This window comes from Erinaceus europaeus, chromosome X (genome assembly GCF_950295315.1).
Source record: "Erinaceus europaeus chromosome X, mEriEur2.1, whole genome shotgun sequence".
Taxonomy (NCBI): Eukaryota; Metazoa; Chordata; class Mammalia; order Eulipotyphla; family Erinaceidae; genus Erinaceus; species Erinaceus europaeus.
The window spans coordinates 70,111,422-70,127,096 of NC_080185.1; the positions used below are offsets into that span (position 1 = coordinate 70,111,422).

Sequence of the window (15,675 nt, forward strand, 5' to 3'; positions counted from 1 at the left end):
TCTACTTCCCAGTTTTATACCCCTCTATGCTAAAATTGTATCTTCTAGTTTGTCCCTCTAATTTAATTCTATTTTTAAAGTTGCACATCAGTCATGGACTTACATAAATTAATTTTATTATTTTATATTTTATCCTTCAGAATGAAGAGGTCAAATTCATCGAAAATGAGCTACAAATTCAAAAACAAAAGTACTTTCGACTTCAGACATTTGCTAGAGGCTTGATATTAGCTATGAAAGCTGACAATAAGGAACAACAGCAGGTATGTGTGAAAAGAGATTAATGAGTTGCTCTGTATAGTATTAAAAAATGGCATGTCACACGTGGATTCTTCTTTTTTTTCATTTTTACATTTTATTACTGCTTTGCATTAAAGTAGTATTTGTTCCTATGTAACTTTTATTAACACTGTTGTCTCAAGAATACTCAGAGAGGATGCTGGATCCCTGTGCATGGAGGTAGAAAAGAATCTAAATTAAGAATGAGAGTGTTTTGTTGAAACCTATTACAGGGAGATGAGAAATTGTAATTATGTATCAACAATCATGGTGTGAACCATTAATCTCTTAATAAAATGATAAAAATAAGAATATTCAAAGTTGTATGCTGCTTTAGTGGAAAATGTATGTAAACTGTTAATTGTAATCAAGACTTACACAGATAAGATTTTAAATTCACTTTAAATAAAATTATTTTTGTTTTTATTAATAATTTAATAGTGTTTTCTACAACTTTATAAGATTTAAGAGGTATAATTTCTATCCTACACATAACACTCTCCACCCAATTTCTGTAAACTATCAACCGCATAAAACATCAAAGTTCTTCCAAAGTCCAAAAGATGGTTTAGTTGCTATTTATGCAATCTTATTTGCCTTGTCCCTCTGTTCCTCTAATGAGTGAAACCATCAGTGATTGTCCTTCAGCTCTTAAGTATTTATGCAGATGGAGCTACATTGACTGGAGAGGTTCCCATTTTGGGGCCTTTGGTTAATGAAAGAGGTAATTTACTCTTGGGGATTTCTGATACCTTCCAGTTTCCACTGAGGCTTAATACTTTCTGACTCATAGTATATCATTCATTACTAAAAGTAATACAGGGAACAGTTTTGTGAAACTCTTTTTGACCATATTACATCATTTACTTTGCCCAATTTTCAAGAGTGTTTGATTCTTCTACATCTCAGACAAAATGCTTTTGTTTGTTGTTATGAATTTGTTTGCAGATTCCTCCTAAATCACATTTTGTCTTCTATTTTCATGAAAAGTATGTATAATAATTTATTGGCTTATCAAAAAGAAATATATAGTCATGTTAAATATTTTATTGAGTAATAAACGACTTCAAACTTGCCACTGATTTGTATAGTAATATACTGGTTTCTTACAGAGATATTCAGTATGGGAAGTATGTCATATAGGTAACCATTTATTAATAAGTGACCTATGAGATTTCTACTCAGAAAAGAAAAATCTGGGAGTCGGGCAGTAGAGCAGTAGGTTAAGTGCATGTGGCAAAGCACAATGACCAACATAAGGATCCCAGTTTGAGCCCCTGGCTCCCCACCTGCATGGGAGTCGCTTCACAGGCGGTGAAGCAGGTCTGCAGGTATCTGTCTTTCTCTCCCCCTCTCTGTCTTCCCCTCCTCTCTCCATTTCTCTCTGTCCTATCCAACAACAACGACATCAATAATAACTAAAACAATAAAACAGCAAGAACAACAAAAGGGAATAAGTAAATATAAAAAAGAAAAATCTAAAGTAAACAGATGTATATTGTAATTCTGTGTGTGTGTGTGTGTGTGTGTGTGTGTGTGTATCACATCCCAGACATTTCAAGGGGAAAATATTATAATGAGCATTGCAGAGGCCAGGTGGTGCACCTGGTTGAGCATGAATGCAGCCACGCACAAGTACCCAGGTTCAAAGCCCTGGTCCCCAACTGCAAAGGGAACCTTTCACAAGTAACAAGGTAGTGCTACAGGTCTCTCTCTTTCTCTCTCTCTCTCTCTCTCTCTCTCTCTCTCTTTCTCCCTCCTTCCCTCCTTCCCTCCTTCCCTCCTTCCCTCCTTCCCTCCATATTGATTGTACTCTTTCTCTTATATTGAACATGGGTTCAAGCCCTTGGTGCGGGGAAGAAGCTTCATAAGGGTTGAAAAATGCTATGATGTCTCTTGTTCACTCTCCCTCTCTATATCCCTCTTCTATCTCAGTGTCTCTGTTTCTATCTGATAAATAAATAAATAAATAAACAAAACATTTAAAAGATAACTTATTTGAAAAGATATAAGGTTGAGAGAGATAATATAATCATTATGCAGAAAGACTTATGCCTGAGGCTTCAAATTCCCAAGTTGAGTCTGGGAATTTCCAAGTTGAGTCTGGGAATTTGGAGCCACTGCACCGCCACAAGCCAGAGCTGAGCAGTGCTCTAGTAAAAAGTAAGAATAAAAGGTATTGAAATAATTTCGAAGTGGACCATATGCATTAGTAATTAATGGCCTATACTCCCTCAAATATTAAAGTTTCCCCATCTCATGTTATATTAACTTTAGTCAGTCACTTGAAATGAAAAGACCATTAATTAACTAACAGTGTGTCTTTGATTAGAAACTCCCTCCACTAGGGCTTATAATGCCACTAAGTATCACTCACTTGACTTTCCAAGACTCTAAACATATATACTTTGGATTTTCACTGGAACACTTTAGCTCTTTCTTTCTTTCTTTCTACCCTTCTTTCTCTCCTCTCTTTTCTTTCTCTATTTTGAAAGGACAGGTAGAAACTGAGAAGGGAAAGTGAGATAGATAGGGAGAGAGAAAGAGAGAGAGACACTTAGAGACCTGCTTCAACACACCTGAAGCTCACCTCATGCACTTTGGTGTGGTGGCTTGAACCTAGGTGGTATGGTGATGTGTGCACTCAACTGGATATGCTACCAACTGTCACCCTAACTTTTTTTAAAACAAGTATTTTATTTATTTATTAATGAGAGAGATAAGAAGAGAGAGGAAAATAAAGTGACATCACTCTGGTATAAGTGCTGTTGGGTATTGAATTTGGGGGGCCTTATTCTTGAGAGTTTGACATTTTATCCAGTATGCCACGTCTCAGACCCCAGCACTTTGACATTTTTTCTATTTTTTTAATCTATTTTTTTATTCAAGAAAGGATTAATTAACAAAACCATAAGGTAGGAGGGGTACAACTCCACACAATTCCCACCACCCAATCTCCATAACCCACCCCCTCCTCTGATAGCTTTCCCATTCTCTATCCCTCTGGGAGCATGGACCCAGGGTCATTGAGGGTTGCAGAAGGTAGAAGGTCTGGCTTCTGTAATTGCTTCCCCGCTGAACATGGGCGTTGACTGGTCGGTCCATACTCCCAGTCGGCCTCTCTCTTTCCCTAGTAGGGTGGGTCTCTGGGGAAGCTGAGCTCCAGGACACATTGGTGGGGTCTTCAATGCAGGGAAGCCTGGCCAACATCCTGGTGGCATCTGGAACCTGGTGATTGAAAAGAGAGTTAACATACGAGGCCAAACAAATTGTTGAGCAATCATGGGCCCAAAGCTTGGAATAGTGGAGAGGAAGTGTTAGGGAGGTAGGTACTCACTGCAAACTCTAGTGTACTTCTGCTTTCAGGTATATATTTTGCAGTAGTTTATGGATACGTGTGAACATAAGCTCTCTCTCATAGAAACTGGTCTATATCTAGGTTATAGGACTTTGTTAGAAAGTGAACCACCTGAGATGAAATTAGAGTGTACTATAAAAGGAAAGGTCTCACCCGAGTAATGAAGCTGAAGGGTTGTCATTCCACACGTGAAGTCTCTGGACACAGTCTAAGGTGAAGCATGTTGAGGTGGCAATCGTTGTATTGGTTAGGTTGTGATCGGCGGATGCAATATTATTTTGTATGGATTGGGAGAGGCATACGGGAAAGTGGGACCTATCCAAGGGTTCCAGGACTGGGGGAAGTAGGAGCTCTATAGTGGAGATGTGAGGTTCTTGCTGTCTTAGGGTTCAAAAAGACAATCGATAGTTAATATTATCATCACATTATTCAAAGGAGGTCTCGAAACTTTACATCAGGCTCAACCTGATGCTGTTGACTGGCTACGGAAGAAGGGCAAACGCTAGAAGAAGAAAATCACATTATTTGGTTAACTTTGAAAAGTCCTTTTGTTATGGTTTGCTGTACAGTATCCAGTATCTTGTATATAGCTGTGCTATTGGATGCTTCTAATCTACTTGTTCTAGGCTTTTGAGAGAGTCCGCATATAAAATACACAGCCTATATATTAAAAAGATTCAGTTTGTGTTTTGAAAAACTTTGAGACATACAATTGATTTTCCCCCTCTCATATTAGTGAACTACTGATTTATATGTCTACATTTTGCTAGGAGTGTACATAAACACCATTCCCACCACCAAAAGACTGTGACCCATCCCTCCCACCCACGCCCACCCCCCACTGGCCCAGGAAGCTGCATGTCTACCCCTCACCACTGGGTTTTTACTTTGGTGCCCTACTTACAATTTGATCAGGTTCTGCTTTTAGTTTCCCTTTCAGATCTTCTTAGTCAACTTCTGTTGATGAGTGGGATCATCCCATACTCATCTTTATCTTTCTGACTTAGCTCACTTAACATAATTCCTTCTAGCTCTGTCCAATATGGGTCAGAGAAGGTGGATTCATTGTTATTGATAGCTGCATAGTATTCCATTGTGTATATATACCACAGCTCTCTCAGCCACTCATCTGTTGTTGGGCACCAGGGTTGCTTCCAGGTTTTAGTGATTATGAATTGTGCTGCTATGAACATAGGAGTACACATCTCTTTTTGGTTGGGTGTTATGGAGTCCTTGGGGTATAACCCCAGGAGAGGAATTACTGGATCATATTGAAGGTCCATGTCTAGCCTTCTGAGAGTTTTCCAGACTGCTCTCCACAGAGGCTGTACCAATTTACATTCCCACCAGCAATGTAAAAGGGTTCCTCTGTCCCCACAACCTCTCCAGCATTTGTTGCTGCTGTCCTTTTTGATGTATGTCATTCTTACAGGAGTGAGGTGGTATCTTAGTGTTGTCTTAATTTGCATTTCTCTGACAATCAGTGACCTAGAGCAGTTTTTCATATGTTTGTTAGCCTTTTGGATCTCCTCTGTAGTGAATGTTTTGTTCATATCCTCTGCCCATTTTTTGGATGGGGTCATTTGCTTTTTTGGTGCTAAGTTTGCTGAGCTCTTTATATATTTTGGTGATTAGTTTCTTGTCTGATATATGGCATGTGAAGATCTTCTCCCATTCTGGGAGGGGTCTCTCTGTTTGTTTAATAGTTTCTTTGGATGTGAAGAAGCTTTTCAATTTGATGTAGTCCCATTGGATTGTTTCTGCTTTAGTCTTCCTTGCAATTGGGTTTGATTCATCAAAGATGTCCTTGAGGTGTAGGTGGGAAAGTGTTTTACCAATGTTTTCCTCTAAGTATTTAATTGTTTCTGGTCTGACATCTAGGTCTTTAATCCATTTGGAGTTGATTTTTGTCTGGTGAGATAAAGTGGTTCAATTCTATTCTTCTGCATATTACAACCCAGTTTTCCCAGCACCATTTATTGAAGAGAACCTCTTTATTCCATTTAATCCTTTGGGCCCCCTTATCAAAGATTAGATGCCCATAGGTGTTGGGATTTATTTCTGGGCTTTCAATTCTGTTCCACTGGTCTGTATGCCTATTTTTGTTCCAGTACCATGCTGTTTTGATGATGATGGCTTTATAATATAGTTTAAGGTCTGGGAGTGTGATGCCTCCATTTCTGTTTCTTTTCCTCAAGATGGTTTTGGCAATTCTAGGTGTTTTCAGGTTCCAGATAAATTATAGTAGTGTTTGTTCTATTCTCTTAAAGAAGCTTGGTGGAACTTTGATGGGTATTGCATTAAATTTGTATATGGCTCTGGGGAGAATATTCATTTTGATGATATTTATTCTTCCAATCCATGAGCATGGGATATCTTTCCATTTCTTGGTATCAGTTTCTATTTCCTTGAGTAAAACTGAAAAGTCATAGTTTTCAGCATACAAGTCTTTCACTTCTTTGGTCAACTTTATTCCTATGTATTTGATTGATTTTGCTGAAACAGTAAATGGGAGTGATTTCTGGATGTCTTCTTCGTCAGATTCAGTGTTTGCATATAGAAATGCCACTGATTTTTGTACACTGATTTTGTAGCATGATACCTTGCTGTATTGCCTAATAACTTCCAGTAGTTTTTTGCTGGATTCTTTAGGTTTTTCTATGTATACTATCATATCATCTGCAAATAGTGAGAGCTTGACTTCTTCCCTTCCAATCTGTATTCCTTTGATTTCTTTCTCTTGCCTGATTGCTATGGCAAGAACTTCCAATACTATGTTGAAGAGTAACGGTGACAGTGGACAGCCCTGTCTAGTCCCCGATCTGAGGGGGAATGCTTTCAGCTTCTGTCCATTGTGTATGATGTTGGCTGTAGGTTTGCTATATATAGTCTCCACTATCTTGAGGAATTTCCCATCTATTCCCATTTTTTGTAGAGTTTTGAGCATGAATGGGTGTTGGATTTTGTCAACGGCTTTCTCTGCATCTATTGAGATAATCATGTGGTTTTTGGCTTTGCTTTTATTGATGTGGTGAATGACATTGATTGACTTACAGATGTTGAACCAGCCTTGCATTCCTGGGATGAATCCCACTTAGTCGTGATGAACAATCTTTTTGATATGTTGCTGTATCCGGTTGGCCAAGATCTTGTTTAGTATTTTCACATCTATGTTCATCAGAGATATTGGTCTGTAGTTTTCCTTTTTTGTTCTGTCCCTATCAGCTTTTGGTATCAGGGTGATGTTGGCTTCATAGAAGGTGGAAGGGAGTATTCCTGTTTCTTCAATCTTATGGAATAGCTTTAGAAGTATGGGTATTAACTGTTTCCTGAAAGTTTTGTAGAATTTGTTTGTGAAGCCATCTGGTCCAGGACTTTTGTTGTTGGCACTTTGACATTTTTAATGTGACTTCTTAACCACTGGAAAGTAAACTAATCTCCTGATATATTCTCATAGACTATCGTATGTTGTCCTCTGCAAATGTTTTTACCCACTAAGAATCAGCAGTAAAGGAGTATGAGAATGCAAAGTCTGTGTTTTATATTATTATATCATAGAACCTTAGAAAACATTTATGCCATTAGGTGACTGTTTTATAAATACACTATTTCATTAAGAAGTTCATCAACACTTTACAAGTATAGGGTATATAGTTATCACTTCTTTTCATAATGAGATTTGATGAATATTGTCCTATTTGGGCTATGCATTTCTTATTCCCCAATCTTTCTGTTCCTTTACTTTGTAGTAGCAGGCTTTCATTTGGCCATGTACCTTTGATCCTAGTGCTGTCAGTAACTGAACCCCTAAATGCCAGCTCAGTTGTCTTTCAGGTGTCTGAAAATAATTTCAAAATATAAATTCTGTCAGCAAAATAGAGTGGTAAGATAGAATTCAGGAGCCAGGAAGTGGCACACATTGTAAAGCACATATGTTATCACACTCAAGGACATGGATTGAAGTCCTTCCCCACCTGCAGGGATGGCTTTAAAGATGGTAAAGCAATGATGCAGGTATCTTTCTTTCTTTTTACCTACCACTCACTTTCCTCTCAATTTCTCTCTGTCTTTACCAATAAATAAAGAACAAAATGAGGGGGGAATATCTGCCAGGAGTGGTGGATTCCTCATGCAGACACTGAGCCCCAGTGATAATCCTCATGACAAAACACACACACACACATGCACACGCACACGCACACACACGAGAAAAGAAAATGGGGGAAGAGAAGGGAGGAAGAGGAGGAAAAGAAGAGGAAAAAAGAAGAGGGAAAGGAGGTTGAATATAATAGTACAACTCAAAAAGGCCTGAAGCAAGCAGAAAAGCTCTGTTCTGGGGTTTTCTTTTCCTAATCCTCTGCTTCCTCATAGTTGTGAGTGATCAATTCAAACACAAGCTGAGGGGGCAGAGCAGTGGTGCACGTGGTAGAGCACACATGTTACAATGCACAAAGACCCAGGTACAAGCCCCTGATTCCCACGTGCGGGGTGACCACAAGCAGTGAAGCTGTGATGCAGTTATCTCTCTTTCTCCCTCTATATCTCCTCATCCACTTTCAGTTTTTCTTTATCTTATCAAATAAAAAAATATTGCCACTGGAAGCAGTGAATTTTTGGTGTCTCATAGGCACCAAATCCCAGTGATAATCCTGATGTTGGTGATGGTGGTAATAATAATAATAATAATAATAATAATACAAAATTACTCATTTTCCTCCTGATTTCTCTTTCGTCAAATACTCCAGACCATGTAATCCATACTATTAAAATCTAATATTTTGTTACTTGCCAGTGTATGAGCGATTTTTTTCTGTTAAATAAGTTTTTTTTCTTGCTTAAGATACTGAAAAAGAAATTCTCCTTTCTTTAGATTTGTAAATATAAATCAGCTTGTAGCCCAAAGCTATTAACATAAAATCGGTTAAAAAAATTGTACATACTAATTCAAAAAAACTTGATTTTTCTCACTCAGGCACTGCTGTCTGATTTACCTCCTGAATTAGAAGAGATGGATTTCAATCATGCCTCGTTGGAAGCTGATGATACCTCATTCACTGTGTCTTCTTTATCAGAGAAAAATGTCTCAGATAATTTGTGATTTAAGAAGGGGAAGGGATATATGACACAGCTTTTTGACTGACTAACAAGTGTGCAGTTCAAGATAAATATATTCTGTTGCCCTGAAATTCTTCAGTTGGAGATAATGTACTGTTGAAACCAACACTTTCTGTGAAGGTTGAGCATATAGATATAATGACTTCAGTGCAAAACAGTATGTGAAATTAAAAAGTATTGTCAGATAGATTTTTTCCAAGATGATGGAACCCTTTATAAAAGCTATATTTAATTTTGAGAAGTAAAGCTAAGAATTGCATGTCTCATTTCTGAAAATTTCTGCTTTGTTTCATAGAGTAATCTTAGCTTTAACAATAGTTTTTAATCAGAGACATAAAGGATAAGTAGAAGTATTTCAGTGTTACTTATCATGTTACTAAAGTGTGATTAGTATTATTTTTGTAGCCATTACATCTTTCTTCCTCCTCTCTGCCTTTACTATCATCCACATACATTTTTACTCAGGAAAGTAGACTGGAAATTAAAAACAAAATTTTAAAAATTATTTAACTTGGATGAGTCCTGGGATTTATTTTTCAACCTCAATAAGAATTTAGCTTAACCTAATGACTGACATTTCAAATTATTACTATATGATCATAAATTGTTTCTATCTCATAGTCTGTCCCAAATATTGGAAGGGTGAGCAAAGCACTATAGAAAATCAATTCACCAACATGAAATCAAATAAATTAAGCATACAAAAGCACAATGTGGTAAAAGAAATTGGTCTTAATGGGAATTCATCCCTGCTACAAATGATAAGTACTGATAAGGTTTACATTCTGTTAAGGAATTCATGTAAATAAATTGAATTAAGTGTGGAGCAAGTATTACAAGTTTATCACTACCTTCAAAAAATTTTTTTTCACTTTCTGCATTAAGTGAACCAGAAAGTTAAGGTAAGCCACAGCGATTTTTTTGTTGTTGTTATCTAATAACTCAGCTATGCCACAGAAATTACTTCAGTTCCTTAGGAGGTATGTACAAATCATCAGCAAAAGATGATATCCAGAAAGAGCTTTACTACTGATACTAGAAATCATAATTCTCTGAACTTTCTAGATACTGTGAGTGCATTCCTACAATTGGTTTTCTATCCTATTGTTTTATTAGTAAGTACCAGAAAACAACACACTTTAGACAATTCTTTACAGACCTTCCTTTCTCGGGTAGCAAATAACATCACCAAGGTCCATAGAAAAGAAAATGGAAGCTTCTCCCTAACTTCAGAGAATCATATATTTGTGATGTGACAATTGGTATTATGTCACATAGTTAGATAACATCTTTGCCCTTAAGTTTCTATATCACATATTTTTTCATAATTTGTAAGTGAAACCAGTTTTGATCTTAAGATTTGCAGATATTTATAAATATGGAAAGGTAGGCATGAATTACTTTAACTTGAAATTTCTCCTTCCTTCACAAATAGATAAGGCACATCGGTAAGTCTTCATTTTTCAGTTGTTTATTTGACATGATATTGCTGTCATGCTGCTGTTATGATTATTTTGTGCCACGTGCACTTAACCTGCTGCCCTACAGCCTGACTCCCGATTATTTTGTTAGTAGAAATATTTCAGTTATTTACACTCCCTTTTCGGTAGAGTTATATGGTTCTTTGCAAACAAATTTTAGTGTAAGTTCTTGACAAGTCAAATTCCATGTAGAGAAAATAGTAAGTTACAGAATTTTAGCTATTAAGATTAAATTCATCAGTATTACCAAAACCTCTATGAAGTAAAGAACCTCTAATTTGTGATGCTAATATAGAAAACATTTCTTAATGCAGCATGAACAAATCACAGGTGCTAAAGTTTGCCCTAGGGTCTCAAACACTATATTTAAATTAATTGATTTCTTCTGTTTCAATTTTAATTCATTTTGTTTCTTTTAAAAAATTATCATTATTTATTGAGTAGAGACCCCCAGAAATCAAGAGAGGAGGGAGAGATAGAGATAGAGAGATAGAGAGAGAGACCTGCAACACTGCTTCACCACTCGCAAAGCTTTCCCCCTGCAGGTAGGGACCAGGGGTTCAAACTTGGGTTCTTTGTGAGTTGTAACATGTGTGCTCAACAAGGTGTTTGACCACCACCACCCTCATTTTGTTTCTCATTACAAAGTAAGAAAAAATTATTCTCTTCTGCATCTTTCAGCACTGTGGATTCTATTTACCACATATCAGCAAATAAAAATTTAATTTAAAAAAATATTCAGTGAGCTTCTGATATAATAATGTTAGAATCTGACTCCTTAGCAAGCCATGAACTTCAAAACAGAATATTTTCACCTCTTAATAATATTAATAAGTTATTTAAGGATAGTTTTTGAGATGTGATTAATTTGATTCTTAAAATATTTCCTAGAAGAAATCCCAATCTACACTTTTGAGAAGCAATAAACATGATTCCTTTGTCTCTGTTCCAAGTTTCATTAAATAAACAGTGAAAAATTATAGCAGTACACTTGGGAATTTTTCATCTTTGCATTTGTGGTCGTACTATGACAGAAACCAAATGAAATGGTTGTAGCCTGAAAGGAATGTAATTAGAAAAAAGCAATTCTGCACTGTAAATTTAGGGAAAAAAAAAGTCCTTAGATTAAGTATTTCATATACTATGATATTAGCACATATTCATACAGTGATTTGATTGTTTTTGAGACATTTCAATGAAGAAAATTATCAGTTTATTACCATTTTTGAGAGCATATCCATGACTGGGATAAAAATGCCCACAGTTTCTCTTTCCAAGATTTTGACATACAGTCTATATAACGTAAAGCAGCTCTAAGCAAGATGTAAAGTGAGAAACATTTTTTTCCTTTGACTTCCTTAATGTCTGCTTTCAACTTAGGATAAGTAAACAGTTTTAAAACATTAAAAGTGTATCTAAGATATTTACCTTCTAAAATATGTGCTTAAAAACAAACAAAAAATAAATTCAAAGGTACCTTCCTTAGCACAGCTAGGTTAAAATTGTTAAGAAAAAAAAGAAAGAAAGAAAAGTAAAGAAAGAAAGGAAGAAAGAAAGAATGACCCCTGAAGTTACCCTGGAGGATAGGAAAATAAGCAACATGGAAGTAAAATGATAAAATAAAAATTGACCTCTTCATGGAAGCTGGGAATGTTTTGTAAGGTCAGTTATGAGCAGCAGAAATTTTGTACTGCTATTGCAATTAAATAGTAGAAATGTTTAGTTATTGCTGGAAAAAAACTCTACAGCCCAATTATATCCTGTTTTATATAATGATCTCTGAAAATACCCAAGAGGTGACCATTTCTCCAAAGACAGCAGTTTATATTTTAAGACATATTTATACTCAGCAATGTAATTTTGTAGGAGAAAATATTTAGCAATATATATAAAAAATCTAGACTCTGAGATAGGCTTTATTTCCTTTTAAAGGTTTGAGGGATATTTCTGCCCATTTTTGAATGAATTGTTTCTTTTTGAGTATGACTGTGATACCTTCAAAAAGAAAATCTGAAAGTGTTAATCCCTGTATTTCTTCTACTTTGCAATGAAGATAAACCAGAAATACTATTTTAGAAATATATATTAAATTTTTATTCAGTTTCTTAAAATGCCAATTTTTGATTAGCCTTTTAAGGAAGTCATTAATATCATTGTGTCTAAATGATCAGTAAATAGATAATGAAGTTGGCTTTATCCTTGGCATAAAGCACTGTGAACATATTCTTCAAGAAGCAATGTGCTGTAATGACATAAAGGAAAATATACTAACTTGTGAATCTACAGTTAACACATTTATTCAAAACATATTTCATTAAGAGCATATTTGCTGAAGGGAAATAAAATAAAGTGATATTTTCATTGAAATATAGTTATTATACTGCTTAAATGTTTACTGAGTATGTATTGGTTTACACTGAAACTTGATTTTGCATTAATTTGATAAGTAATACCTTTCAGTAAGTTTGCATTTTTACTAGTACTACCTCTGAAACATACTACCAATTTAAAACCACAACATACTGTAATGTGAACTTTTATAGGCTTTTTATTTAAATTTTATAGAGACAATAAAATATTTCAAATAATGGATATCTACTTCTTTATTTTAATGATCATTTTTCTAATTTTGGGCACTGTAATAATTGTTACTTACTAAATGACACATTTTTTTCTTAGGTAAATAAAGTTCTGATTTTTAAACAAAAATTGAATACAGGCTATAATGAAGTACTGTGAGTCATAAAATGGAGAACACTGAGTGCTCCAGTGTAAATTAACTTTGTTTCCAGATGGGCAGGCATCTCATTTTTAATTGACTTTAATAATAAAAACAAAACTACTCCAACACCAATGGAATAAGGTGATTATTATATAATTGACAAAATAAAACAAGCTAATAAATAAACAAAGAATGTAATTTTATGACAGATATTTAAAATTCTATTGTGGAGCATAATGATTTATAGAAAAATTGTAGATAAATTTTCTCAATTTCCCAACATAGCTATCTACAAAACACTCTTTCCACCCACTTAGCTCCTTTTCTTTTATCATGCACCAGGTTTCTGACACCCTCTCCACCACTTGCCCTCCTGTCCTTCAACAGAGTCATGTTTGCTACAATATACCAAACCCTAATCTAGTTCCATCTATTTTCCTCTGAAGGAAACAATTTCAGAATAGTATTCCATTGGTATATATCCCATAATTTCTTAATCCTGTCATTGGTTGATGGGCTTTTGTTTCTACTCTTGGCTATCATGTATAATGCAGCTATGAATATAGAGATGTTCTCTCTAATTAGTGTTTACATATCATTTGGAAATATGCCTAAGAGTGCTGTTTATGGATCACAAAGTATTTCATTCTTCATTTGTTTAAAGACCTTTAATAATACTTTCTATAGAGACTGCACAAGCTTTTACTCCCATTAACAATGAAGCACAGTTCCTTATTTCCACATCCTTGCCAACACTAATGACTTCATATTTTGTTGATAGATTATTCTCACAGGTGTGAGTAGATATTTTCTATGTTTTTTCTTTTTATAACAAAGAATTAGTTTTCTTTAATCCTACATGTCCTTTTTATTTTTAAAATTTTATTAATGAATTAATCTTAATTTACAAAATTATAAGATAATGGGGGTATCATTCTGCACCTTTCCCACTACCAGAGCTCTATATCCCTATTACCTCCAATAGAAACTAACATGGTTCTCCCAAGGTTGCATATATGGGTTGACTGTATATACGTATATATACACACAATTTACCCATTTTATTCTATGGTGCTTCCTTCTCTTCCTTTCTAAATCACACTTACACTTATTACTACTTCTGGAAGTCCTTTCCTTTTTCCTCTTCTCTCTCTGGGCCCTGATGGAGATGGAGTTCAGAGCCCTCTGGTCACATTTCTCCTAACATTTCTCCCCCTCTGGGAGTATGGACCAAAATTTTTGTGGGATATTGACTGTGGGAATTCTGGCTCCTGTAATTTCTTCTCTTCTGGACATGGATGTTGGAAGGTCAAACCATACCCAAGGCTGCTTCTATCTTTCCTTAATGGGAAAGGTGCAGGTCTAGGACACATTGGTGAGATTGTCTGCCCAGAGAAGTCAGGATGGAATCATGATAGCATCAGCAACTTACTGGATGAAAGGCAGTAAGATTTAAAGTAGAATAAAACAATCAATGAGCAGAAACAAAAACGTAGGCATAGAGCAGATGAGAATAGGAATCTCCAGGTGCAAAGAAGTGTGGAATTCTATTTTAGGTACGTTTCTAGGGTCCCAAGACTTTTGTACTTTTTGTTTGGCAACTAACCTGGAGGTGGACAAAAATATTGTCTGGGAAGATGGTGTCAGAGTAGAGAATAGGACTTGAAAGTTGTGTAGAGCAGCAATAATAAAGACTGCCCCAATTTCCAACAGGAGATTGGGTCAGCCTACTCTGCCACAAAAGAAGATGGACACTTTAATGATTGCAGATGTTCACAGATGTTACCATGGACTATGAGCTAAGACTGAAAGGAATTCAGAAGGCACATAGGCTCCTCTACTAAATATGAATGTACATGGGTCCTAGATTAGATATATGGGCTGAAAAGCTAATGGTATTTACATACTTTCTTCATGTTTACTACTCTGCCTTTTCCAGCCATCTAATACCATTCTCAACTCTGAAACCATCTTCTTAGACAATATTTTGAGCCCACCTGCATGTTAGTTTTCACTCAGCAAAAATCACTAAAGTCATGTTGGCCTCCTTGGAACATACCTAAAAAGACTAGCTAGTTTCTTCCCATCCTAAACCCCCTAATTTCATCTGCTGTATTCCTACCTTTGGGTTTATGCTTCTTAAACAAATTGTTCTGCTTTATATCTTACTCTTTCAGCCACCAAGTTATAGATGCTATTATGATTCCATCATGACTTCTGGGCAATATGTCTTGAAGTCTTATTTCTCCAGAGCCCTACTATACTAGGGAAATATAGAAGCAGGCTGCTCAAATCTACAGGGATACAGAGGTCACATCGGCTCCTAAGCTGAATATGGGCCCCAGACCAGATCAAATTGATGGGGTTTAGTGTCAGCAATATTAATACCCCTACCCATATTAGGGAGCTACTCTCTTCCCTGATCCAACTTTATGGTCTTTTTCCAGCCATAACATCATCTCCCCAGACAATAACTTGGATCCACCTGCATATCAGATTTCAGGCTCAGGAAAAAAAAAAACTAGTATAGCCAAAAGCCCTTTGGAATATAACTAAAATATGCCTACTAGCTATCTACAAAATGGAGGACCCCCCATCTCTTCATCTTCACTATTCCAGCCTTTAGGTCCATGACTGTTCAACAAGTTGTTTGACTGTGTATGTTAACTCTTTTTTCAGCCACCAGGTTCCAGATGCTAGCATGATGCTGACCAGACTTC

At 35.9% G+C, this 15,675-nt stretch overlaps 1 protein-coding gene across 1 annotated transcript in view; it reads left to right on the top strand.

Moving 5' to 3' along the window:
* The window catches only part of HDX (highly divergent homeobox), a 235,935-nt gene extending 223,143 nt beyond the window's left edge, over positions 1-12,792 (top strand). Inside the window, exons 9-10 of the mRNA XM_007534009.2 lie at positions 141-263; positions 8,610-12,792. Of these exons, the coding sequence (XP_007534071.1) occupies positions 141-263; positions 8,610-8,735 (249 nt within the window). The 3' untranslated portion in view covers positions 8,736-12,792. The remainder of the gene's footprint in view (positions 1-140; positions 264-8,609) is intronic.
* Positions 12,793-15,675: the final 2,883 nt, after the last annotated feature.